The sequence below is a fragment of the Myotis myotis genome, unplaced genomic scaffold (assembly GCF_014108235.1).
Source record: "Myotis myotis isolate mMyoMyo1 unplaced genomic scaffold, mMyoMyo1.p scaffold_m19_p_17, whole genome shotgun sequence".
In the NCBI taxonomy this organism is placed as follows: domain Eukaryota; kingdom Metazoa; phylum Chordata; class Mammalia; order Chiroptera; family Vespertilionidae; genus Myotis; species Myotis myotis.
The window spans coordinates 34,191,173-34,218,007 of NW_023416321.1; the positions used below are offsets into that span (position 1 = coordinate 34,191,173).

The 26,835-nt window shown below is 43.1% G+C and overlaps 1 protein-coding gene across 7 annotated transcripts in view; it reads left to right on the plus strand.

Annotated features, from left to right (window-relative positions):
• The window catches only part of VPS53 (VPS53 subunit of GARP complex), a 191,345-nt gene that overhangs the window by 137,751 nt on the left and 26,759 nt on the right, over positions 1-26,835 (plus strand). For all 7 annotated transcript variants that reach the window (XR_004972902.1, XR_004972903.1, XM_036340926.1 and 4 more), the window contains exons 18-21: positions 591-833; positions 4,602-4,749; positions 10,365-10,447; positions 11,922-12,000. Coding sequence is in view for 5 of the 7 variants with exons in the window: in XM_036340926.1 (XP_036196819.1) it covers positions 591-833; positions 4,602-4,749; positions 10,365-10,447; positions 11,922-12,000 (553 nt within the window). In the remaining 2 variants the exon portion in view is untranslated. The remainder of the gene's footprint in view (positions 1-590; positions 834-4,601; positions 4,750-10,364; positions 10,448-11,921; positions 12,001-26,835) is intronic.

Consider the following 26,835-nt stretch of genomic DNA (forward strand, 5'->3'; position numbering starts at 1 on the left):
ATATGATAGTAGATCATCAGTGCATGCACTTAAGTGGTGGATGTTGGGCTCAACTCTGCCACTAAATGTGACAGACTTTCTGGCCTTACTTTTTTCATCTTTTAGAGCATTCACTAGACCTGATCTCCCTCACAGGGGATGGGGTCATATGTGATCATGAAATGCTTTGGAAAGTATAAAGCAGTTGGCAAGTGCCACATTATAAAAAATATTTTTTTATTGATTTCAGAGAAGAAAGGAGAGGGACAAAGAGATGGAAACATCGTGATTAATCGGCTGCCTCCTGCGTGCCCCCTATTGGTGATTGAGCCCACAACCCGGGCTTGTGCTCTGACCAGGAGTCGAACCAGTGACCTCTTGGCTCCAAGGTGGATGCTCAACCCCTGAGCCACATCTGGCCGGACCTCAAGTGCCACATTTTATTGTTGCTGTTACTGTAGGAGTCATGGGGGTGGTGATAATACTGATAGAAATGGGTCTAATTTTAAATGTAAAAAGCATTAGGAATAATTTACTCATGGCTGCCAAGCACATTTATTTACTTTCTCTTTCTTGAAATAGAATAACATTTCAAGTTTTCTTCTTCCTAGAAACCTCGGGGAGCTGATAGATCGATTTGTGGCGGATTTCAAAGCCCAGGGGCCACCTAAGCCCAACACTGATGAAGGGGGTGCCGTGCTCCCCAGCTGTGCTGACCTCTTTGTGTACTACAAGAAGTGCATGGTGCAGTGCTCTCAGCTCAGCACCGGGGAGCCAATGATCGCCCTGAGCACCATTTTCCAGAAGTACCTCCGAGAATATGCCTGGAAAATCCTCTCTGGCAACCTGCCCAAGTGAGTCCTGTTCTCCCTGGTCCGAGTGGGGAAGTATGCTTCTAAACACACCTAAATATGGGAATCTTTAAGGAAATCCACTATGAAGTTATTTCCTGAACTGCTGAGAGGATCAAGGAAGAAAACACCCTGATTGAGTTCACAAGACCTGAGACTATTTCCTCTCTAAATGGGATTCCACAGCTCTCAAGACCGTTAGAGGAAATGCCCTTGCTGGCTGCCAGCATAGGTCAGATCTTACCACCGTGGGCTCGAGGGAGTCGGCCCATTATATGTATATTTAATTTACATGGATTCAATGGTGGCTACTTGGCCAAAAAAGTGAGGAAGTGGTGGAATAACTCATAAACAGCATGGGCAGTTTCACTCAGGCCCCATTCAATGAGGGTATGTCCTGGGATGATAAATAGACAAGAGGCATGAGCCTGCCTTCCCTTAGTCTAATTACATTCCCAAGTCTCTCCTATGGTATGTGTGTCTTGCTATGCTGGATAGAGTCTAATGTTTAAAGATGTAGTGAGATTTGGGGGTAGGGAGTTGCATAGCACAGCTCCTAATTATAGTGACTTCACCATAGTCACTAATGTTGTTACATTGTTATTGCTTGAAATAAATGAATCATTACACTAGGGTTTTAGATGTTCTGGTTATACTATAGCAATTTCAGTTGTTATAGAATATGATCTAAGGTAAGGCTTTGAAATTTAGTGATTATGAATCATCCCCGTGGCTCAGTTCAACAATTATGGAATTAGTTTCTGTCGTTGTCACTAAAAGGTGTCCTACATGGAAGTTTTACATTATTTGGAGCAGCGGTTCTCAACCTGTAGGTCACCAACCTGTGGGTCGCGACCCCTTGGGGGTCGAACGACCCTTTCGCAGGGGTCGCCTAAGACCATTGGAAAACACATATATAATTGCATATTGTTTTTGTGATTAATCACTAAGCTTTAATTATGTTCAATTTGTAACAATGAAAATACATCCTGCATATCAGATATTTACATGACGATTCATAACAGTAGCAAAATTACTGTTATGAAGTAGCAACGAAAATAATTTTATGGTTGGGGGTCACCACAACATGAGGAACTGTATTAAAGGGTTGCGGCATTAGGAAGGTTGAGAACCACTGATTTGGAGGAAAGAAAACAAAATCCATGTGCTCTACAAGACATTTGAAGTAGCAGATATGTTTTACCAATGAGAATTTCTTTGACTGTGATAGAAACCATTTAAAAGTTTTTAGTAACTTTTGTCCTGATGATCAAAGTAATAGAAGTTCATAGAAGACACAGGAAAGCACTAAGATTGAAAAGAAAAATCACCAATAATCTCACCACCCAGAGAAAACAAGTTTAACTTTTTGGTATATGTTCTTCCATTCTTTTTTTTTTTTTTAATATATTTTATTGATTTTTTATAGAGAGGAAGGGAGCGAGATAGAGAGAGTTAGAAACATCGATGAGAGAGAAACATCGATCAGCTGCCTCCTGCACACCGCCTACTGGGGATGTGCCCGCAACCAAGGTACATGCCCTTGACCGGAATTGAACCTGGGACCCTTGAGTCCGCAGGCCAATGCTCTATCCACTGAGCCAAACCGGTTAGGGCCCATTCTTTATTTATATATATAATATGTGTGTTTGTGTCTCTTCTTTGTTTGTTTACCAGAATTGGGACTGTACTGCTTATTATAGCTTTATTTCCTGCTGCTTTCTTTCTTTTTTAAAAAAATATATTTTTATTGATTTCATAGAGCAAAGGAGAGGGAGAAAGAGATAGACATATCAATGATAACAGGTAGTCATTGATAGGCTGCCTCCTGCATGCCCCCGACTGGGGATCAAGCCTGCAACCCGGGCATGTGCCCTGACCGCGAATCCAACCCAGGACCCTTCAGTTCACAGGCTGATGTTCTATCCACTAAGCCAAACCAGTGAGGGCTATACCTTGCTGCTTTCACTTAACATCATCCTGGGAGCATTCTTTCATGTGTGTTAGCCAGTGTCCCAGCAGGAAGCCAATGATGTGCTCAGCTGGGATGTTATTAGGATTGAGGCTGCTGAGTAGTCACAGAAACGAGGGTAAGGTAGAAGGAACCAACAGAGGACTCCGAGGCATCCATATAGTAGTGGGTGATTATTACTACTTTGAAACTCACTGACAGGTAGGGCTGAGGACAAAGGTTTGCCCCACAGAAACTAGTCGTAGAGGGCCAGTCACTGCCAGGACCACACTGAAGCAGAGGGAGTTGGAGGACTATTATTGCTCAGACTTCTCTCCCCTGTACCTCTCTGACTTCCTGCTGTATCTCCCGTTGGCTGAACGCAACAGGAGGAAGCCTGAGGGCCAAGGAACCTGGATGATGATAAGTCTGTGGAAGTCAGTCTCCTGAGCCATAGAGAAGGGAAGAGCAGAAAATGGATCTGGGAGGCCAGCAGAGAATAGTGGGCACTCCTGACAGTAAATATTCATCAAAACATGTTTAATGGTGCCATGGCAGTCAAAAATGGAAGAACCTCAGTTAACTTCTGGGATTATGATTGATCATTCTCTTAATTGGTCGTTTGGGTTGGGTTTACTATTTTGCTATTTTAAATAACACTCAGAAAAGTGTTCTTGAACAGAAGTGGAACTACTGGCTTAAATCACCTGGACATTTTCATAAGCTCCTGAAACACACCTCCAGAAGGGCTGTCCGGTGTGACGCTCCTAATCTATAGTGGACAGGAGTGCCAGCGCCCTCCCACTCTTACAAGTCCTGGGAATTAAAGTGTTTTCATACCTTTGATTATCAGTAACTGGGCAGGTTTTTTATAAGTACCATGCGCTAACCAATTGCGCCACTGGAGCTCCGAGGGCAGGTTTTTTAAAGGAGAAGTTTCTCTTTAATTTTTTTGTTGTTAATTCTCACTTGATATTTTTCCATTGAAACTTTTTTAGAGAGAGTAGAAGAGAGAGGCAAAGACAGAGAAACATGAGTGTGAGAGAAACACATTGATTGGTTGCCTCCTAACCTAACACAAGCCCTGACCAGGGCTGGGGCTGGGGAGGAGCCTGCAATCAAGGTACGTGCCCTTGACCAGAATCAAACCTGGACCCTCTGGTTCACAGGTTGACGCTGTAGCTACTGAGCCAAACCAGCTGGGGCTAATTTTTAAGATAAATGCCATTGAATTCTATCTACTTTTAAAAAAATTAGACACTCATGGTTGAAATAACAGGAAGTTTTATAACCGCATTTTGACATTTTGTGAGTGTGTGATTAGACCCCAGTGGAAGCGATGAGATGTCTTCTGGTTTCTTGAGACAGTGGGGGTTTGGGCAGGAACCATTTCTTAATGTGCACTTTTGTACCCCTCCACCACCACGTGCAAATTCCTGTGCAGAATTTGCTTGACTGAGAGAAACAATTGGGGAGCCAGCTCTTGTGCTTCAGATGATCCTGAATGAGCTCAACAGATCAGGAAATGCCAAGCTAAGCAGCCAGTGTTCAGCAGCCTCCTCTGTATCAGAGTCATCACAGTAAATATGACTGATTACTGGCTCACTGTTGGAAACATCCTTTCCTATTTCTGATGGTCTGAGAATTTAAACAGATGATAGTCAAGGTGAGGTCAATAGGAAAGGACTTGTTGTATGTGGGTTTATTTGGGCCATGTCCAGCCTTTCCTTCCCCCCTTTCTTTTCTTAAAATGTGCAGTTTCCAGTTCAGGAAGCAAATGAGAAGGCCCAGCCTGACTACTTCCTGTTCCCTTTCCTCAGAACCACAAGCAGCAGTGGAGGGCTGACCATCAGCAGCCTCCTCAAGGAAAAGGAGGGCTCCGAAGCAGCCAAGTTCACCCTGGAGGAGCTCTGCCTCATCTGCAGCATCCTGAGCACAGCAGAGTACTGTCTGGCCACTACCCAGCAGGTGAGCCGCCTGGCCGCCCGCTCCCCACCTCCTTTTCCAGGACCATCTCGGCCCCTTAGCTCAGTTGGTAAGAGTATGGGCCCTAAAAATGAAAGAAAAAAAAGTATGTGCCCTAACAAGGTCTCATAAAACCTTGGGCAGACTAGTTGGCCTCCCACAGAGGAAAACTGCTGGCTGTCCAGCCAGAAGACGGCCATCACAGAAGGGCCTTGTTAAAGGATCCCAGGCAAGGAAGTATGACTGATCTCTTCCCCGGAGTTATGTAAGCTACATAAAGGGCATGCCCTCCCAAAAGTAGGTCAGTAGCCCCATCTCCTGTATGAGACAAGCAGGAACAGACTGAAGGGTACTAGGACCCAGGCTCTGGTGGTGATGAGTCACGGCAGTTATTCCATTCTCAGAAGTCTTACTAGGCTAAGCAGAATCCTTTGGGCTTTTATGTGTCTCCTGGAATTTACATAGCAGTCTCAATCTGCCTAAACAAACAACCATTGTTTGGATGTTGACGTTCAGGAACTGTGAGGCAGGAAAGGGTGATGCCTCTACTGGAGTTCCTCATTAAAAGAAGGAAGACCCAGAATAATTTACCATTCAGCCTTAGATGTGGATTAAAAGTGCCTTTTCACATTTGCTCTGGAATTCACCTGAAGCCAAAGAAAGGACGCAATTGGGGAAGGTGCTGCTCTTCCCCTTTTGGGGGTTTATTATTTACACATGTTTAGAACATAGGAAGGCCGTCATGAATTAAGGTTCAGACGGGACAGTTTGAACCCCTGTGAGCCAGAGTAAGAATACAGAACAGCCAGATAAGCAGTGTTTCCCCTAAAACTTCACAGTGGGGTTAAGCCAGTCAGAGGCCAGGCAGTAGCATGCTCTGCCTGGGGACGTGGGTAGATTGAGTCACACAGGGGATGATCTGTCAGGGTTTGGCCTTGGAGCCGGAGACAGCAATCCACTTGTTAGAAATAAGGCAAGTCCCCAACTTCAGGGGTCCTGGTAGAACACAAAGCAGACCTGGGAGCCAGGCAGCAGGCAAATGTCTCTACTCCTGCAGGAGGGTGTGCAGCACGTGGTCAGGGAGCACGCACTGAGCTTGTGGTCTGCTTGGCTTTTTAATCCTGGCGCACATGACCTGTCCCTTGCTTTTGATTGGAGCTCAGGTGCAGTCTTTCGAGATTGGCTGATTCAAAGGGAGAGGTTGGCCTTTGCCATTTCAAGATGTTGGCCCCACCGGAGCTGCAAGCCATGCAGCCAAAATGGCAGCTGCCAAGTCACACAGTCCAACATGGTGGCTGTCTAAACTGCTCTTGAACAGAAATGATGACTGGTTTATTCTCACACACTTAACCCCCAGGACTCCCAATATCTGTGAGGACCTCCAAGGAAGGGGTCCCAGAGTTCTTTGAGGAAGAAGCACTAGTGAACTATTCTGTGCAGAATTAGAAAGAATACACACAGATAAATAATGGTATTTTAAAAGTAAAACAAAAACAAGCTATAAAAATAATGACCCTTGATCCCATCACCCTCAAATAATCATATTAGCAATTTGGAGGGTTGTGTTATTTTTAAATTATTTCCTTTTTTAACTTTTTAAAAATGTATTGATTTGAGAGAGAGGGGAAGGTGCCGGGGGAAGAGGAGAGAGGAACATCAATTTATTGTTCCATTTACTTACACAGTCATTGGTTGCTTCTCACGTGTTCCCTGACCGGATTGTCAGCGTAGCTATCGGGACGGAGGCCTGGCCGCTGAGCTGGCAGCAGGGTAGAGGTTCCAGTGGCTTTTCATGGGGGAGCCAACCTGGATAAGTCCTGCTGGTCAGAGATGGGACAGGGGAACATCGGTGAGAACATGAGCCACAGTGGATGGAAACAGCAAAGATTATTCTATCTGTTTGATTATAATGATTTTTTAAAAATTTATTTCTCACATTTGAAGATCCTAAGAAACCGTGGGAATGAATTAAAGAGTGGCAAATAAAGGGGACATTCTTGTCCTGCCTTACCTAGCTGACTTGTACCTCAGGATAACCAAATAGTGGACAATGGGAAGTACCTTTTTATAGCCGAATTTTAGTTAATGAAGAAGAAAAGATAGAATTAGAATTTTTTTAATGGTTTTATTGATTTCAGAGAGAGGAAAGGAGAGGGAGAGAAATAGGAACATCGATGAGCCCTAGCCAGTTTGGCTCAGTGGATAGAGTGTCAGCCTGCAGACTGAAGGGTCCCGGGTTCGATTCCCAGTCAAGGGCACATGCCAGGGTTTCGGGCATGATCCCTGGTGGGGGGCATGCAGGAGGCAGCAGATCAATGATTGATTCTCTTTCATCATTGATGTTTCTATCTCTCCCTCTCCCTTCCTTGATTAAAAAAATATCAATGAAAATATTTTTTTAAAAAAGAAACAAAGATGAGAGAAACATGGATCTGCTGCCTCCTGTACAACCCTCACTGGGGATCGATCCTGAAACCCAGGCATGTGCCCTGACCAGTAATCAAACTGTGATCTTTTGGTTCATGGGACAATACTCACTGGCCGGGCTAGAATATCGTTGTTTATACTTCCTAGTGGAATAATGGATTTGGGCATTGACCATCTATGGCTACTGATACTACAAAAGGAGAGACAGGCAAACATCATGCATCTGCCCTGCTGGTGTAGTTCAGTGGTGGAGCATTGAACTATGAACCAGGAGGTCACAGTCTATTCCCGGTCAGGGCACATGCCCTGGTTGTAGGCTGGATCTCCACTAGGAGGCATGCAGGAGGCAACCAATCAATGATTCTCTCATCATTGATGTTTCTATCCCTCTCTCCCTCTCCCTTTCTTTCTCTGAAATCTATTAAAAAGACTATTAAAAAAAAAAATCCAAGCAATAAAATTTTATAAACAATGCCAAGCCCTTGCCGGTTTGGCTCAGTGGATAGAGCATCGGCCCGCTGACCTGGATTCAATTCTGGTCAAGGGCACGTATCTTGATTACAAGCTCGATCCCCAGCCCTGATCAGGGTGCTTGTGGGTGGCAACCAATTGATGTCTCTCTCTCTCACATCAATGTTTCTCTCTCTGTCTCTTCCCCTCCCTTTCACTCTCTCTCAAAAAAAAAAAAAAAAAAAAAAAAAAAAGGAAAAATATCCTCCAGTGAGGATTAACAACAAAAGCCAATAATGTATCAATATTGGTTCATGAATTGTTACACTTTTACACTTAATATTTGCATGGGGTATTTCATTCATTCATTAACCCATTCATTCAAGAGATCTTTATGAAGCAGGTGCTTTGGTTGATGTTAATTAACAGTGGTGAACAAAGTAGCTAAGTTTCTTTCTGTCATGGAACTTAGAACTGATGGAAGACCCCAGGTAATAAATATGTAACTTCAGTTTTGTGCTAAGTGCTAAGAAGGAAACAGGTGTCGCAGTGCTAGTGAGGGAGCTGCCTACAGAAGTAGAGGGGACAGAGGGCCTGTTGGGGCCGTTGGCTGGTCAGCATCCCTGCACCAAAAGGTTGCTGCTTAGATTCCCGGTCAGAGCATATGCCCAGGTTGCAGGCTCAGTGCCCAGCAAGGGGTGTGCAGGAGGCAACTCATCCACTCTCATATCGATGTTTCTCTTTCTCTTTTCCTCTCCCTTCCTCTTTCTCTAAAAATATTTATTTAAAATAGAGAGAAGAGCCTCTCTGAGAAGTGACATTGAAGCAGAGACCTGAGGGTTGGGAAGGAGACTGCCCAGTGAGAAGCTGGGGGAGGGAGAGCGGGGTGCTAGGCAGTGTTTCAGAGAGAGGAGAGGAAGTAGGAAGTTGGAAGGCCCCAGGGGGGCGGGGGGCAGGGCGGGGGACAGACTTTGGTATTTCCAAAACTTTAACTGGCCAATGTAATTGAACCCAAGCCAGCAAGGGGGGAAGCTCAATGTGGCAGGAGAGAGAGACAGGACCCAAAGCAGGGTTAGAAGTTTGGATTCATTTTCAGTGTGGTAGGCAGAGGCTGCTGGCGAGTTTAAGCATTGTAAGCCTGCACCATAATTTGTTTTATCAGTCCCTTGTAAATATACGTGTAGATTGTTTCCAGTTTTTCAATAACAAATAGCATTAGAAAGTGAGCTTTATGAGAACGGAATCTTATTGTTTTGTTCATTGAATAACTCCATTACTCTTTTACAGAGCCTGGTACAAAATGAGCTTTCAGTAAATATTGGTTGACTTCATGAATGCTGCAAAGAATACTTGCATATCTTTGTACATTGTCCTCATTATTTCATTAAAGTACTTTCCTAGATCTGAAATTGCTGGCTTGAAGGTTGTATATACTTAATTTTTTGCTTTTTAAATAAATTGCTTTCCAAAAAGCTTACACTAATTTATGCACCCTAAGAGCATTTTTAAATTTAAGGCAGCACATTCGTTAGTTTGTGTAATAAATAGGTCTGGGAGTGCTCGGTGAATCAGTTTCTGGGATGGTTGGAGATATTTACAATTCCGGGTCAGTTATATTTTTCTTCGAGGCTCTGGGAGCATGGCCAGGGTTTTTCTCTTAGGCTGTAGGCTGCTGACGGCAGAGACTCTGCTTCTTTGCTTCACCTCAGTATCCCCAACACCTTAACCCCGTGGGTGGTGTGTAGGGGCACTCAGTGAAGACTTTAATACTGATTTTGTTGCCACCCACCACCAGAGGTTTCCACTGTTGGGGAGTGAGCCTGCAGTGGATGAGTAGTGAGTATCCTAAAAACCAGGGTCTTTTTTCAAATTAGTGAAATGGCTCTGGCCAGTGTGGCTCATTGGTTGGAGCGTTGTCCCATGCACCAAAGGATCGCGGGTTTGATTCTGTCAGGGTACATGCCCGGGTTGCGGGTTCAATTTCCAGTTGGGGAGCATCTAGCATCCAAGAGACAACCAATCAATCTCTCTCTCTCTTTCTTTCTTCCCTTTCCTCCCCTCCCCGCCCCTCCCTTCCCCTCCTCCTTCCTTCCCTCCCTCTCTCCCTTCCTTTCTCTCTCTCTCTCTCTCTCTTTTCCTACCTTTCTCTCTAAAATCAATAAGAACTTATCCTCACGTGAGGATTAAAAATAATCAGTGAAATAAATTGTCAGTGTCATAAGAGACAATTACAACCCAGTGCTCAAGGGCACAGGTTCTAGAGGATTTACTTCCTGGTCCCTCCGCTTACTGTCTTGGGTGGGTCACCCTCCATTTCCTCATCTGTAACATGGGGATAGGAATAGAGTCTTCCTCCTAGGGTTGTGCGAATGCAATGAGTCAATGCAGGAAAAGGGCCTGGAATTATGCTTGAATCATCAAACTCAGTCCATGTTAAGTATTCTTTTTTTTTTTTTTTTTTTTTATATATTTTATTGATTTTTTACAGAGAGGAAGGGAGAGAGATAGAGAGTCAGAAACATCGATGAGAGAGAAACATCGATCAGCCACCCCCCGCACATCCCCCACCGGGGACGTGCCCGCAACCCAGGCACATGCCCCTGACCGGAATCGAACCCGGGACCCTTCAGTCCGCAGGCCGACGCTCCATCCACTGAGCCAAACCGGTTTCGGCCATGTTAAGTATTCTTATTTCGGCTCTTATTTGGATAATCATTAAGCATGTTTTTCTTTTCTAACAGCTGGAAGAAAAACTCAAAGAAAAAGTTGATGTAAGTCTGACTGAACGAATCAATCTGACTGGAGAAATGGACACATTCAGCACGTATGTACCTCGCACACACTTGCTCATGGTCTGCCCTGCACAGAGCGGCATGTCTCAGGCTAGGGGCCTTAGGCCACTGCAGAGCCTTCGAGGCTTCCAGGGCCTTCTGATGGATCGGGGTCCTCCTCCACCAGCCACCAAGAAGAACCATGAGGAGCTGGTGCGGCTGCGTCCCATTCTGTCTCCTCAGATAGAACCGTTACTAGCTTTAGGTTTATATTGTTTCACTATTAGAATAGCAAAAAGAACGCCCCCTTGGACATCCCTGAGGGAAGGTCAGATCCAAGGCCTCCTATCTGCCTCCTAAATCCACAGGGGCCAGCCCCACCTCCAGTGTCTTAGAATATAAAGCAGCGCCCAGCCGGTTTGGCTCGGGATGGAGTGTCGGCCTGCGGACTGAAGCGTCCCGGGTTCTGTTCTCATAAAGGGCAGCTACCTCGGTTGCAGGTTCCATCCTTGGCCCTGGTTGGACGCATGGGAGGCAACCAATCGATGTGTCTCTCACATGGATGTTTCTCTTTTTCTGTCTCTTCCCCCGACCCCCTCCACTCTCTCTAAAAAAACCAATGGGAAAATATCCTCGGGTGAGGATTAACAAACAAAAAAAATTGTAATACAATATAAAACAGTGATTTTCAGCCTTTTATCTCCTGGCACACATAAACTAATTACTAAATTTTTGCAGCACACCAAACAATATATATATATATATTTTGCTGATCTGACAAAAAAGTAGGTATAATTTTGATTTATTTACACCAGAAGGCTAGTGTTGGCTGTTGTCATTTTTTTTTTATTTGCCAATCTAAGGGAAAAGAGGTCAGTGTCCCTGGCTACATAGTCAGGTATTGCATGTTTTAAAAATCTTGCAGCGCACCAGTGTGCTGTGGCACACTGATTGGAAATATCTGGTATACACTGTAAGCAGCCAGGTTTTAGCTGTGTGTGTGTGTGTGTGTGTGTGTGTGTGTGTGTGTGTGTGTGTGTGTTTGGGTTGGGGGAGGTGGGGTGTCTGTCCAACAAGTTCAAACTGAAAAGCCTTCTCAAAGTAGTTCTTTCCCTGGTGTTTCTTAGCAGTATTTTTTTCGTGGTCATTACATGAGATTGGGATAGGCCGAGCTTTCTCATCACCACTTTTTGAGGAAAAATTAAAGTTTTCTTAAGTCGTTTCCTCTCCTTTGTACTTTTGGAGGTAGAAGTGAAGAGAGATTCTGGGTGCAGCGAATAGGAAGAATTTTGTGTCCTCAGTGAGGACACACCTAAATAAGACCAGGACATGCAGCAAGAATGAAGAAAGAGCCAAGTGTTCCTCGTTGTCACTAATTCCCTTTTGAAATGAAACTCGAGTGTACTGAGTTTCTGATGAAATGATGAATCTCATTTTACACGGGTGCCTAAAACATTTGGGAGGGCTGTGTCATTTAAAAAGTCCTCTTTTGGAAAGTTCTGACCTACGAATTTGTTTGACTTGCAGTGTCATCTCGAACAGCATCCAGTTGTTGGTTCAGGACCTGGATGCTGCCTGTGACCCGGCCCTGACTGCCATGAGCAAGGTAAGGGTTTGGGAAGTTGCTTCCCAGACATCCAAGGGTGACCCCAGATGGTTTCTATCAGCTCTTGCCTGGAACGTCTTCAAGCTCTTCAGTGTTTAGAGCAGGGGTCCTCAAACTTTTTAAACAGGGGGCCAGTTCACTGTCCCTCAGACCATTGGAGGGCCGGACTATAGTTTAAAAAAAAATTATGAACAAATTCCTATGCACACTGCACATATCTTATTTTGAAGTAAAAAAACAAAACGGGAACAAATACAATATTTGTATTTGCATGTGGCCTGTGGGCCGTAGTTTGAGGACCCCTGGCTTAGAGTATCAGTCTGGAGGAGAATGGAGGACCTCAAGGAGTCTCCCAAAGTGCTCATTTTATCTTATACCTTAGGTCCATCTCTTGTCCTTTTTTTAAAAAGAATATATATATATATATATATTTTATTGATTTCAGAGAGGAAGGGAGATGGGCGGGGGGAGAGAGAGAGAGAGAGGAACTTCAGTGATGAGAGAGAATCATTGATTGGCTGCCTCCTTCATGCCCCCTACTGGGGATTGAGCCTGCAACCTGGACATGTGCCCTTGGCGGGAATCAAACCCGCGACCCTTCAGTCCGCAGGCCAATGCTCTATCCACTGAGCAAAACCAGCTAGGGCTCATCTCTTGTCCTTTGAGAACAAGACGGGGAGCAGATGGGTTTGGTAAGTCTAAAGGAGATGTTAACTTTGGTTAGCATCTGACACGTGCTGATGAAAACTTTAAGTGGTCTCACCAGAATGGGTGCTTTTGTTAGTAACTTCTGGCTCATCTTCATTGTTGCCCACTGAGAGGATTTTCTCATTCTTTCTGAGCTCTGGTGCCCATGCAGGATTGTTTAATCAGGTTGTGGACCCTGGTGTTCTGTTACCTTAGCTGCCCATCAGTTAGTTCTCAGCCCTCCTTTGACACCTACCACATGCTGCCTTGTGTTGCTATTTGGCTTTTATGTACCTGTGTCTTTCTTCCTAAAGGGATATAAATTCCTTAATGCATGGACCATATAGAACATAGAAGACTCATGTTTGTTGATTAATTGAGTTGGAACAGGCAATTCTTTATTGATTTATAAGTCAAATAACATTAAGCTATCCACTGTAGAACCTTCTAGAGCTGGGGTCAGCAAACTGCAGCCTGTGGGCCAAATTAGGCCCACTGCCTGTTTTTGTAAATAAAGTTTGTTTTTGTAATCACAAATAGGATTTCTTATTTGTCACCATTAAGTCCGAATTTTAAACACATTTTTGAACTAGAGGCTCAAATCCATCAGCTCATTCAGCTTTCCTGTCTCCATCCCCAGTAGCGTTTGCAGAACTGCTACCTTCACCGTGAAGCTCCATGAGTTTCCCCAATTCAAACTTGGGCTTCTTCAGCATTGACTTTTCTAACAAAGACGTCATGGAGCAGATTAATGAACTGGCAAGACTTTTCCAGTGTTCTCTGGAATCACTTTATTGACCACTTCTTTCAAGTCATTTGTCTGCACCTCTTGGGTCATGATTTCCATCATCATCTTCCAGATTTGGTGGGCCTGTTCATGCTGAGCACAGGGGGCCTTCCAAATCTGATTCTTGCGTTTTTTAGTAAAACCAACACAGAATAGACGAAGCAAATAGCCATCAGTAGTCTTGACATCAACATGAGCTTCAATCATGGTCTACCTTTTTTTTTTATCCTCACCCGAGGATATGTTTTTATTGATTTGAGAGAGAAAGGAATAGGAGAAAGAGAAACATCGATGTGAGGAACATCAATCGGTTGCCTCCCGTATGAGCCCTGAACAGGGATTGAACCCACAACCTAGGTATGAACCCTGACTGGAAATTGAACCCACAACCTTTTGGTACAGGACAATGCTCCAACCAACGGAGCCACCCAGCCAGGGCGGGTCTGCCGTTCTTTGACATGGAGTACATTTAGTGTCCATGGTAAGATCATGCCAAGGAAATTAGGCAAATTTTTGTCCTGAACATTCTTAGCTTGAATTTTCTAAATGGAACTGCATCATTCTGCGTTTCAGATAGGCTCACTTCAAAAACACAACCCTTGAGACCATTAGATAGAATTTTGTTCCTTAAGTTCTCGTGACGAGTACTTTTCCAATATTTCTTATACCGAACATAGCTGGTACTTTCTCATCATACCAATCTTGCTTGAAAAATGGATCGACCTCTCTAGCCAATTTGGCTCAGTGGATAGAGCATCAGCCCGTACATTGAAGGGTCCCAGGTTCAGTTCTGGTCAAGGGCATATACCTCAGTTGCAGGCGTGATCCCTGGCCCTGGTCGGGGCGTGTGTGGGAGGCAACCAGTCGATGTGTCTCTCTCACATTGAAGTGTCTCTCTCACATCGATGTTTCTCTCTCTTTCTCTCCCCCTTCCTTCCACTCTCTCTAAAACTCAATGGGAAAATATCCTCGGATGAGGATTAACAGAAAAAGAAAATGGATTAACCACTTTCTTCTTGGCTCCCTTTTTGTCACCTTTTGTAAGTCACTTGTTCTTGCCGATTGCCATGGTGCTGCTCAGAGAGCCGAAAGGTGCAAATAAAGTCTTAAATAAAGGTGTACAGTGGGGCCTTGACTTACGAGTGTCCTGACTAACGAGTTTTTCGAGATACGAGCCGTCTCTTTGCCGATTTTTTGCTTTGAGTTGCGAGCTAAAATTCGGGTTACGAGCCAGCTTCAGATACCCCACCGCTAGTTGGCGCAGCGAACGTCACAGTGAACGCCACAACATCAGCCCAGCATCACATGTCTGACTCGTTCACTTTTTGATTTGACATACGAGTAATTTGAGTTACGAGCTCCGTCACGGAACAAATTAAACTCGTAAGTCAAGGCCCCACTGTACATAAAGTTTTATTGGAACATAGCCATACTCATCTATCTATACAGGGTGGGCCAAAATTAGGTTTACAGTTGTTTGTTTGGAAAAATATACAGTAATTAATAAATAATAATACAAGAATGAAGTCTGGTGGTGGGTGAGAAGAGATCAGCCAAAGAACTTGTATGCATATATGTATAACCCAAGGCCTGGGGTGTAGGTGAGGATGGGGGTGGGCTAGAAGGGGTCAAAGGGAGGAGAATAAACTCTGTGTTTCACATACAACGGCAAACCTACTCTTGCCCCACCCTGTATATTGTCTGTGGCTGCTTTTTGGCTACAAGGGCAGAATTAAGTAATTGCAACTGAGACCATATGGCTCACAGAGCCTAAAATATTTACAATCTGGCCCTTTACAGAAAAAGTTTGCCAATGCCTATTTTAGTCTTAGACTCTTGTAGCATTCTTACAGATTCTGGAGAAAGAACTTCTCTGGGGTATACTGGTCAGTAGCAGACTGAGCACAGTGGAAAGAACACTGGCTTTGGAGTCAGACAGGCCTAACTCCCCTCATTTTTCCTCGGGGGGGGGGGGGGGGGGGGGTGTTGAGCAAATGACTTAACCTCTCAGGGCCCAAGTTACCTTCTCTGTATGAGAAGTCAGGCATCTGCTTCCGGCGCTGTGAGGATGGAGCACAAAGGGAGTGACTGACCCAGTGCCAGCAGATGCTAGCCCTCTCTCCCTCTTGTCAGGAGGAATGGCTGTGTCATGAGGTTTTGTTAGCAGACATTTGGTCTGAATTTGGTTTTGTAGTAGATTGTAAATATTTAACAAAAATAGGATTAAACCCGAAGCTTAGACTTCAGGGTTTTATGAAGCTAAGTGGGGAGTCCTGAAAAGCTGATGTCACAGCTTTTCTATTCAAAAGGTGGATCCTCTCGCCAATCCTGGCAATGTGCATTTCCAGTATTCTCAGTGTTTACAAGCAGACAACTCTGAGCAGGCAGGTTGAGGCTCACCCATTTTCTTAAAGGAACGTGGCTCTAAAGATCCATTTTGTGGGTTCATCCCTGGCTGCTGGTGAACACTCACTGTATCCTGAGCATGATCTGTTCCAGCTGCCATCTCTCCTGAACTGCCACACACTGTAGATCGGAATGCAGCTGGTGAAAGAACTTTTACATTTTCCAAAGAAGAGGGGATTTTTTTTTTTCTTTTAGTAAAACAACAGTTGTAGGGGATTTAACACTCCAGGTGTTGCTTATATGAACTTGTCAGTTCACTAGGTGGGTTTCCCTCAAGCCCCCTGCCCCTAGCCCTACCGCTCATTTCTCCCCCAGACCCACACCAGCAAATACTAACAGAGACCATACCTCCCGAATCTTTTGTTTATATCATAGGAAAACCACAGGCTTGGGAACGCAGCGGCTGGGAGGCTATGGCTCTTTGTCTGAGTCTTCTGGAGTTCTAGCAAAATGAAATCCATGTGATGAAAATGACTAGATATAAACAAGCCAAGTGGTCAGAGTGATTCAACATACAGCCTGTTATTGGTGCCTGCATCCTGTTTTGTGTAGTTTCTTCTAGGATTTTAAAAAACTTTTGTTTGGTAATCATGCTTATTACTATCTCTGATTCCATCATTTTTGCTGCTAATTGAACAGTTCAAATCAGACTCTACCCAGCACAGTGCTGGGAGTTGCAAAGCTTGGAAGGATATACTAGTAGATCTTATCTCAAGGTTCTGAGATTCCAGAAGGTGTGGGGCAGGAGATGTGTGAGATGAGAGGGATGCCCAAATAACTGCACTACAGTACCGTAAGAAAATCAGTACCATAGAAAAGCACAAAAATATTCCCTCTTTCAAAGAGGGGAGAGTTTATATCCCGATGGGGAGATAAGAGCCTTTGTAAGGAAGTGGCATTTGAAATAGGCCATGAAGGATGGTGCAGTTTTGAACTAACTTGTGATTAGGAGAGCATTTGAACAGGGTGACAGTATGAACAAAGGTTTGTAAAGTGAGGAAAATCAGAACTTTGTCAAAATTGCCACCTTTAGAATTCCACAGGGTACTCTGTACTTGCACTTACAAGGGAAACCTGCCCTCAAGAAGTTTATATTCAGGGGAGGGGGTACTTAGAATAACTGGTGCTGTAAATAAATGTACTTTATAAGCCTTGGCTGGGTAGCTCAGTCGGTTCGAGCATTGTCCCAATATGCCAAGGTTGCAGGTTCGATCCCTAGTCAGGATACATACAAGAAACAAACAATGAATGCATAAGTAAGTGAACAACAAATTGATGTTTCTCTCTCTTAAATAAATTAAAAAATTTTTAAGTTTAAAAGAAATGTATTTTATAAATGATAAGAAAGAGAGTTTTGGGCTTACCGAAGTAGAGTGGAGGTGTTGGATGATACTGAGTTTGACAAGATGGATTGAGCCAAACAATTTAGTTACGTCATTCTCCTGAGCGGACACCTGATTCTCATTGAAGGCACCCTGTGACCTTCTCATTGGTTAGCATGTAGGGCTTTCATTATTTGTCCCTTCCCTACTTTGTTAGTTCTGCAACTCCTGTGTATATACCTAAATACAGTCTCCAGGCCACTTTCACGTCCCTGAATGCATTGTTTTTTTGTGGTTTCCATCCTTTTTCTCATTCTGTTCTTTCTAGAATTCTCTTCCCACTATTGTCTGCCTAGTGAGCACGTCCTTTAAGAAATGTCTGCCCCCCTTTAAAAATTGAGGTATAATTCACCCTTTTAAAATCTATAATTCAGTGTTCACAGGGCCATCCATCCACCACTGTCTAATTCCAGAATGTCTTTACTACACCAAAAGGAAACCCTATTCTATTATCAGTCACGCCCTGTTTCCCTGACAATCACTAATCTACTTTCTGTCTCTATGGATTTGCCTATTCTGGACATTTCACATAAATGAAGTCGTACAGTATGTGGCTTTTGTGACTGGCTTCCTTCACTTGGTCTAATGTTTCCAATGTTCATTCATGGGATAGTATGTATCAGTACTTCGTACCTTTTTGTGGCTGAATAATATTCCACTGTATGATTATACCACATTTGGTGTATCCATTCATCAGTCACTGGACATTTGGGTGTGTCCACATTTTAATTATTATGACTAATGCTATGAATATTCATGTATAAGTTTTTGTGTGAATATATGTTCCCAGTTCTCTTGCATATATTATATCTAAGAGTGAAACTGCTGGGTCATGTGATGGCTCTATGTTTAACATTTGGAGGTATTACCAAAGTGACTGCACCATTTTGCATTCCTACCAGCAGTGTATGAGGGCTCTCAGTTTTCCATAACCTCACCAACACTATTTTTTAAAATTATAGCCATTATAATAGTGAAGTGGTATCTCATTGTGCTTTCAATTTGTATTTGTATTTTCCTGATGACTAAGAAGTTGAGCATCTTTCATATACTTATTGGCCATTTGTATATCTTCTTTGAAGAAATGTCTATTCAAATCCTTTGCCCATTTTTTTTCTTTTTTAACATGATCTGGGATACTTTTCTAATTCAGCTTTTTTTTAATTCAGTGGAGGGGATGGGAGGAGGTGAAGCAGGGGAAGTACCTCCTGACACCTTGCCAATGCCAGGAGCCCAAAACCTGGGTGCCTTAGAGACCAAGAAGTGAGAGATGGCCGAGGGGATGGGCAGGTGGCTGTAGGGTGCAAAGGAACTCAGAGGGAGGTTTCTAGGAACTAGTGAGAGCTGGATACACATCCTGCAGGCGTACATTGCTATTTATGGCTGCCTCGGCTGATTCTAGCCTGATACACAGCACGGAAGTGGGGTAGGAAGGGAGGAAGGAAAAGAGAAACAGAGAGGGAGAGAGACAGAGAGAGAGACAGAAGGAGGAAGGGAGAGAGAAACAAAGACAGAGATAGGGACATAGCAGATGTAAGAGGGACTGAAAGAGAAGGAGGGGGAGAAAGATAAAGATAGAGAGAGATACTTTGCCCATTTTTAAATTAGGTGGTTTGCTATTGTTGAGTTGTAAAAATTCTTTTTTATAGTCTGAGACTAGACCACTAATTGAAATATGATTTGCAAATATGTTTTTTTTTCCTATGGCTTGTCTTTTCACTTTTTTGTTCATGACCTTTGAAGCACTGAAGTTTTTCATTTTGACAAAGTCCAATTTATCTATTTTATTCTTTTGATACTTGTGCTTTTGGTGCCACATCTAAGACACCATTGCATAATCCAAAATTACATTTTCTTCTAAGCATTTTATAGTTTTAGCTCTTACATTTAGACCTTCTATCCACTTTGAGTTAATTTTTGTATATGGTGTGAGGCAAGGATTTAACGTCATTCTTTTGCATATATACATCTAGCTTTCCCAGTACCATTTGTTGAAAAGACTTTTCTTTACCCTTTAGACACTCCTATTGAAAATCAGTTGACCATAGATATATGAGTTTACTTCTGGACAGTCAGGTCTATCCCTTTGATCTATATGTCTGTCCTTAGGCCAGTACTATACTGCTTTGTAGAAAGCTTTGAAATCAGAAGTGTGAGTCCTCTACCTTTGTTCTTTCTCGAGATTGTTTTGGCTCTTTTAAGTCTCTTGCAGTGTCACCATGTTTTGTCTTACCAGAGTGTCTCTCTCTCTCAAGACACCACAGTATATAGACTACCTCTCTATTTTGTTATACAATTATTTTTCCATTTCCACCTCCCCTATTAAGCTTTGAACAACTTGAAGCTTATTCCATTTTGGGTCTACACAGCATAGCATAGTCCTTGCTTAACAGTAGTACAGTAAGTCCTCACTTAATGTTGCTACTTTAAATGAAACGACATATAATGAAACCAGTCTTACCATAAGCTAATTGATATAAACAAGAGTTAAGTTCCCACTGCATTATAACAAAACGACACGGAATGACACAATGTTCTTTGAGGACTTGCTGTACTCCCTGAATGGCTTTGAAGCTGAAGAAGGCAGGAAGAAGAAAGAGCTACTAGTAAAGTTTGTAGACACCCATTTGACCAAAGGATGGCGACAACAGAAAAGATGGGTAACTGTACTGAGCAGATTGAGCTGTGTGGAGCTGGTGGGCTAGAGCAGGAGGCTTGAGTCTTATAGGAAGCGGCAGGATCGTGGGCCCTGGGGTCTTTAGGTGCATACATACGAGTGCTGTTGAGGAGGATGTGATGCTCCTCGATGGTACTAACAGCAGGGCTTCTTACTTCATTAAGTGGCATCTGGCGCTGACTGAAGAAAGGTCAGAATCAGGAAATGCCCACACCCACCTATTCGCTCCCCCAGGTGCGGGCAAGAGCCCTGCTGCTGGAAAAGGAGAGGAAAACACAGGGGGGCAAAGTTAGTAGAAAACATACGCACAAATGGCCTTAAGCAGGCCAGGCCCATGGGGAGGAAGTGAAATATGAGAGTTTAGTGGTTCCTCTGAAATTGTAACTTTGAGATTATAGTAGTGTTGCTGAAAAGTGATGTTAAAAATTACCTTTTAGACTACTTTTCCCTCCCATATTGCTTTATTTTCTTAGATAGGCTCTGTGAGATGGTAGGAAGTTAAGTCACTTGTCCATGATCTCTTAGCCAGCAGGTGGCAGAACCAGGATTCAAACTCAGGTGTCTCTGCAGGATTGCACCATATCATACATACAGTATAGGAGTAAGTCATTTTGGAATATGTGGAAACTGAGGCAAGGCAGCTTAAGTGATTTGCTCAAAAGTGGAGGAGCAGTAAGTCCGTGTGTGCCCAGTACTACTAGGTTCACAGGAGTGTTCATGCTTCCTTGATGATGAGCTCTTCAAGCATTTCCACGCATCCTGATAGATATTTGTCTTCGGCTTTTCTTGGTCTGACACCATGACTTCCCTACAGGGAAGAAAACAGGTTGAGCAGCCAGCCCAAGTATCCCAGTCTGCTTTGTATATTTCTCCCTGAAGATTCAAGAGTAATTATCATCGAGTGTGTTTATTTAGTTGTTTTGTTTTGTTTTTTCATAATATACCCAAAGCCATAAAGCTTTATAATAGTGAAGCAAGAAATAAAATCAAGTCTCCTGATTCTTGAAAAAGGGAGTTGTTTGAAGTGTTTTGTGGAAATAGGAAGAGTTCTGTTTTTTAAATGTAAGTTCCATAAATCTTTAGAAATCAGTATGACTAAATATGGCCTTACAGGTAGAATTTTTATTTTTTTTAATTTATGGCTTTCTTTAAAGCAGGGGTGGGGAACATTCAGCCCGTGGGCCATATAAGGCCCACGAAATCATTTGGTCTGCCCTGCCAAGGCATTAGGGGTGAGTTAATTAGATGTTTGACCAAATATAGCAGGCTAATTTTTAAGTTGATAATTTTGAATGGCCTGGGAATGATGTTATAAATGTCCAAATGGCCCTTGTCATAAAAATGGTTCCCCACCCCTGCTTTAAAGGGACCGTTGGGCCCCTCACTATGTCCTTTTTCCTAGAGCTGTACACATCATTGGTTGAAAGAATCTAGTCTCTGAAGTCAAACACACTTAGCTTTTTGCTCATTAGTGGTAGTTTTAGAAAAAACCAGAAAGAAGAAACTGAACAAATTAAATATTCTTACAGTCTAGTATGTAATTTCTATTAGATTTCAAGATTGTGAACATGTACTCATTTAGAAGGTGGTGTTACTATCCCCCAAAGACATTCTGAAATAGCTAGAACAGTCCTCAGATCTGTTCTTTTTTTCCTCAGTCATTAAAATGTAGATCTATTTTAGGAGGCCCATGGAACCACATGGTTAAGAAATCCTCCAGTTCACTTTCCACCCTCAATCCAGGCATACCTTCCCTTTTCATAGGAGAGAGTTTTTTCATTATGGCCAAAGCAAGTCGCTTTCATTATAGAAAATACAGATTTTTAAAAAGAAGAAGATTTAAATCACCCATAATTCCAATTAGTGGATATATTTTAGTCTTTTTTACAAATATATATATATATATATATAAATATATATTTTATTGATTTTTTACAGAGAGGAAGGGCGGGGGATAGAGAGTTAGAAACATTGATGAGAGAGAAACATCGATCAGCTGCCTCCTGCACGCCCCCCACTGGGGATGTGCCTGCAACCAAGGCACACGCCCTTGACCGGAACCGAACCTGGGACCCCCGAATCCGCAGGCCAACTCTCTATCCGCTGAGCCAAACCGGATAGGCGACAAATATATATTTTTAAATAAGTTCATACTTTACATACTATTTTATGACCTGATTTTCTCATTTAACAGGTCTTAATACTTTTTTGTCATTTAATCTAGAACTTCAATATTATTGCATAGTATTCCATGGTTATTGTTAAAACCATAACAATAGTTTATGTTTGCTATGGAGTTTAATACATGCTAAGCACTATGTTAAGAACATTTCATGCATTATCTTTTAATAACTCTATGGATTTTAGATATTATTATTATTATCCCAATTTTATAGCTGAGAAAACTGAGGCTCAGAGAATATAACTCATGACTGGCGGACTTAGAATTTCCTCATTTTAAGTGCTGTGATCTACTCCTTCCCTTAAAATCTATGTAATTAACTTGCTTTTGATAGGTTTTTAAGTTATTTTCAATTTTTCACATTTACCAGTATAAACAGTCTGGCAATGGACAACCTTGTGTATATGTATGTGTGTGTATTTTTTTCTAAACATTCATAATTATTAACGTCAGATTAATTCCCTTAAAGGGAATTGTAGAAATCAAAGCTATGTAAAATGCTAAGATTTTTGATAGGTGTTTTCAAATTGCTTTTAAGAATTCACCTTTCCATTGGCCCAGCAGTGAGTGGAAAAAAGAAATGTATATAGCCCGGTCAGTGTTGCTCAGTGGTTGAGCGTTGACCTATGAACCAGGAGGTCATGGTTCGATTACCAGTCAGGGCACATCCCTGGGTTGCGGGCTCCATCCCCCTTATGGGGCGTGCAGGAGGCAGCCAATCAATGATTTTCTGTCATCATTGATGTTCCTATCTCTCTCTGCCTCTCCTTTCCTCTCTGAGATCAATTAAAAAAAAAAATTTGTGCAAGGGGCTCAGCCCCTGCCGCCTCTGGCAGCTGCCTTGGCTCCCACCCACCCCGGCGGCTGCCTCTTCCTCAGCCCCTGTTGCCACGGCTTTGTCCGAAAGGTTGTCCAGAAGGATATCTGGTCTAATTCGCATATTATGCTTTTATTATATATATATATATATATATATATATATATATATAGAGAGAGAGAGAGAGAGAGAGAGAGAGAGAGAGAGAGAGAGAGAATATGAGTGTTTTTGTTACTCCACTTTCTGGGTCTTTATTTGTCCCTTGGAGTTTGACCAAAGAGGTGAGAGAGTCCTTCCTCATCCTCTGCGCCACCATCACCACTTGCACATCATCTACATATGTACAGCCTCCTGCTACATGTAGATTTTGCTTGCTCCAGGTCCTTCAGCTAATGCCAAGTTCATTTAGGGTGGTCACACTTCTTTTGGAAACCAACATGGTAAAATGGAAAGAACATGGACTTTGGAGTTAGATAAAAAATTTCTAATCTCAGCCCTGCTAACTTCCCAGTTATGCTTAATTAGGCAAGTCATTTATTGTCCTCTAGCCTATCTTATCATCTATAAAGTAGGAGTAATACCTCTTTCGCTGCATTATTATAAGCAATAAGTTCATGTGAAAATGGCAATCATGATGCTTGGTATGTAACAGGTGGTCGAAAATATTCCTTCTCCCTTTTTATTTCCCATACTATAGGCCCAGTGCACAAAATTCATGCACTTGGGGCGGGGGGTGCCCTCAGCCTGGCCTGTACCCTCTCACAGTCTGGGAGCCTTTGGGGGATGTCTGACTGCCACAGAGGTGGGAGAGGCTCCCACCACCGCCACTGCCCTCACCAGCCGTGAGCCCAGCTTCTGACTGAGCGGTGCTCCCCCTCTGGGAGCGCACTGACCACCAGGGGGCAGCTCCTGCAGTGAGCGTCTGCCCCCTGGTGGTCAGTGTGCATCATAGCAACTGGTCCTTCCGCCATTCAGTCGATTTGTATATTATTCTTTTATTATATAGGATAGTATTTGGTCTACTGCTGTCCATGCAAAAGGCACCTATAAATATAGCAGATGCTTGTTGTATGAGTAAGAGTAACCCAGACAAGCACTAAAGTGTGCGTGTGTGTGTGTGTGTGTGTGCATGTGCATGTTTGTGTGTGGCAGTTGCTTGGGCCAGTGTCTAAACTCTAACACTAGATTCCTATTGCCTGAAATGTTCCCATAATCCAAATGTCTGAGTCTGTGCTCTCTATGTCTCTAGTCCCATGATCAAAATGAATAGGTGGAAACTTGAATTTTAAGTTGAGTAATATTTGAGGAGACCTCTCAGTTGAGGAGACCTCTTTCCAATCTTTATATAGCCATAGAGAAAGCAAAGCTTCATGATAAGCTAGTTGGGAGCTCTGTTCTCTAATGAGTGGATTGGTCAGAATTCTCTGCTACCATAGGCTCTTAATAGGAAGTGATTATCTCCCCAACCTTCCTGTGACAACCTGTGAAGTGTCAGCATCAACCGCATACTCGTTCCTCAAGCAGCAGAAACCATGGGCAGCAGTGATGTCTGGGCCCCACAACCTCTCCCTGTGGCTACATGCGGGATCCTGAAGGCTCTAGCATGGTTACCTTGGTCGTTTCCTTGCTTATGTTTCTATCAAACCTACATCTTAGTTTCTACTTCTTTGCAAACTGTTTTCCTTGTGGTTTATACAGTGTCAGTATTTTTCTATGCCACCCCAGACCCTAACAAAAAGCACAAAAGGAGCCCTAGCCAGTTTGGTTCAATGGAAAGAGCATCAGCCTGCAGACTGAAGGATCCCGAGTTCAATTCTGGTCAAGGGCATGTACTTCGGTTGTAGGCTAGCTCCCGAGCCCTGGTCGGGGAGCTTGCAGGAGGCAACCTATCAGTGTGTGTCTCCCCCTCCCTTCCACTCTCTCTAAAAATCAATGGAAAAGTATCCTAGGGTGAGGATTAATAAGAAAAAAACACACAAGAAAGCTTTAAGTATGGAGAGGTACATTTTAAATGTTAGGTGCCACATTCACCGGAAAATTGGGAGTCTTATGTCTATGGATGGCTTTTCATGATGTTTGTTCTTCCAACGTAAGCTGCTCTTCTCTCTCTCTCTCTCTCTCTCTCTCTCTCGCTCTCGCTCTCGCTCTCTCGCTCTCAAAGAGCACTTTGCTTGACTGCTATATATTTCATTAGTTTTTTGTGGGGTTTTTTTTTTTGAGAAACTGGGCTTACCTTGAACTAAGGCCCAGTAAATGGTTTTATTTTATTTGTAATTGCTTTTTAGTAAGTGTCTAGGGAGCACCCTGGTGTAGTACTTGGTCTTTAGACAGATCTGGGTTGTCCCCACCATTTACCAGCTGTGTAACTTTGGGCAAGTCACCTAACGTCTTTGAGTTTTCTCATTTATAAGATTGTGAGGAGAGCTATATGAGATCATGTATGAATAGTAGATGATGTGTACAAAGTGCCAGGCAAAGAGACCTGCACATAGTAGGTCTAATGCAGGTGACTTGGGACATTCAAGTTACAACCCCAAACCCAAGCCTTCCAGGCTGGATGATAGTAAGCATTAACCATCTGAGGCAATGACTAGACTGAATCACTGTGAACTATATCTTGCAATTTAAAAATAAAATAGGCCCTGGCCGGTTTGGCTCAGTGGATGGAGCATCGGCCTGGGGACTGAATGGTCCCAGGTTCGATTCCAGTCAAGGGCATGTACCTTGGTTGCGGGCACATCCCCAGTAGGAGGCATGCAGGAGGCAGCTGATCGATGTTTCTCTCTCATCGATGTTTCTAACTCTCTATCCCTCTCCCTTCTTCTCTGTAAAAAATCAATAAAATATATTTAAAAAAAAATAAAAATAAAATAGAAAACATGATGATAACTTTCTTTGTTCTCCAGTACTTTAGGGTGTTTCAGTACTTCATTATTAAGCTGACTTAAATTTAAAATCATGAATCCACTTGACTTTTGCTAATACTTCTGTTAACTTGACCAGTGGCATCATAACTGGCTAAAGTATTAAAGCAAATTAGATCTTTTCACATGTATTCCAAATGCAGACACTGACATGGCCAGTGGTGATCAAGAGAAGTTAGCTCGCCCTGGCCAGTGTGTCTCAGTTGGTTGAGCATCGTCATCCTGTCACACATTTGACCCCTGGTTAGGGCAACATACCCACGTTGCGGGTTTGATCCCTGGTCGAGGTGGGTATGGGAAGCAACTGATCGATGTGTCTGTCTCTCTCTCTCTCCTTTTCCCTCTCCCTCTCCCTCTCCCTCTCCCTCTCCCTTTCTCTCTAAAATCAATAAAACATATTTTTAAAAAGATTTTTAAAAAGAGAGAAGTTAGTTCACCAGCAGGAACTTGAAGTCCCACATGCCATGTCCCCGGCTCTGTCTTGCTTCAGAGTTGCTTTGAAACCAATGACAGGGCATGTCACCATCTTCTTTTGTGGTCTTCTATTAATGGAGAACCGTAATGTTTAGACAATTGTTTATTCACTTTTTGAGATGTTGAAATATAAAATGCTGCCAACTTGGAAAACAGTAGTCATTGCTGTGGAAGCGCTTCATGTCGCTTGGAGGGTATCAGGCTCCTTTCCCAGTTGCCGTGTTTACCTGAGTGTTCTGCTCCCGGTGTTGCTGCAGCGCTGGGGAAACAAGGTGACGTGTAGACACGGACAGTTCCTGTCAGTGTTGGCCTCGCCCCATGAGCTCATTTAGTCGCCTGGGATGCCATTGTTGGGATGGATCGAATCTCTAACATCAGATGGAAGAGGAAGCCTCTTGAAAGCTCGAAGAGAATGAAGGAAATATTACACACAACCAGCGCGTTAGGGTATAAAGCCAGTTCATACTAGACTTTCCATTTTTCCTCCAGAGTTTGTTTC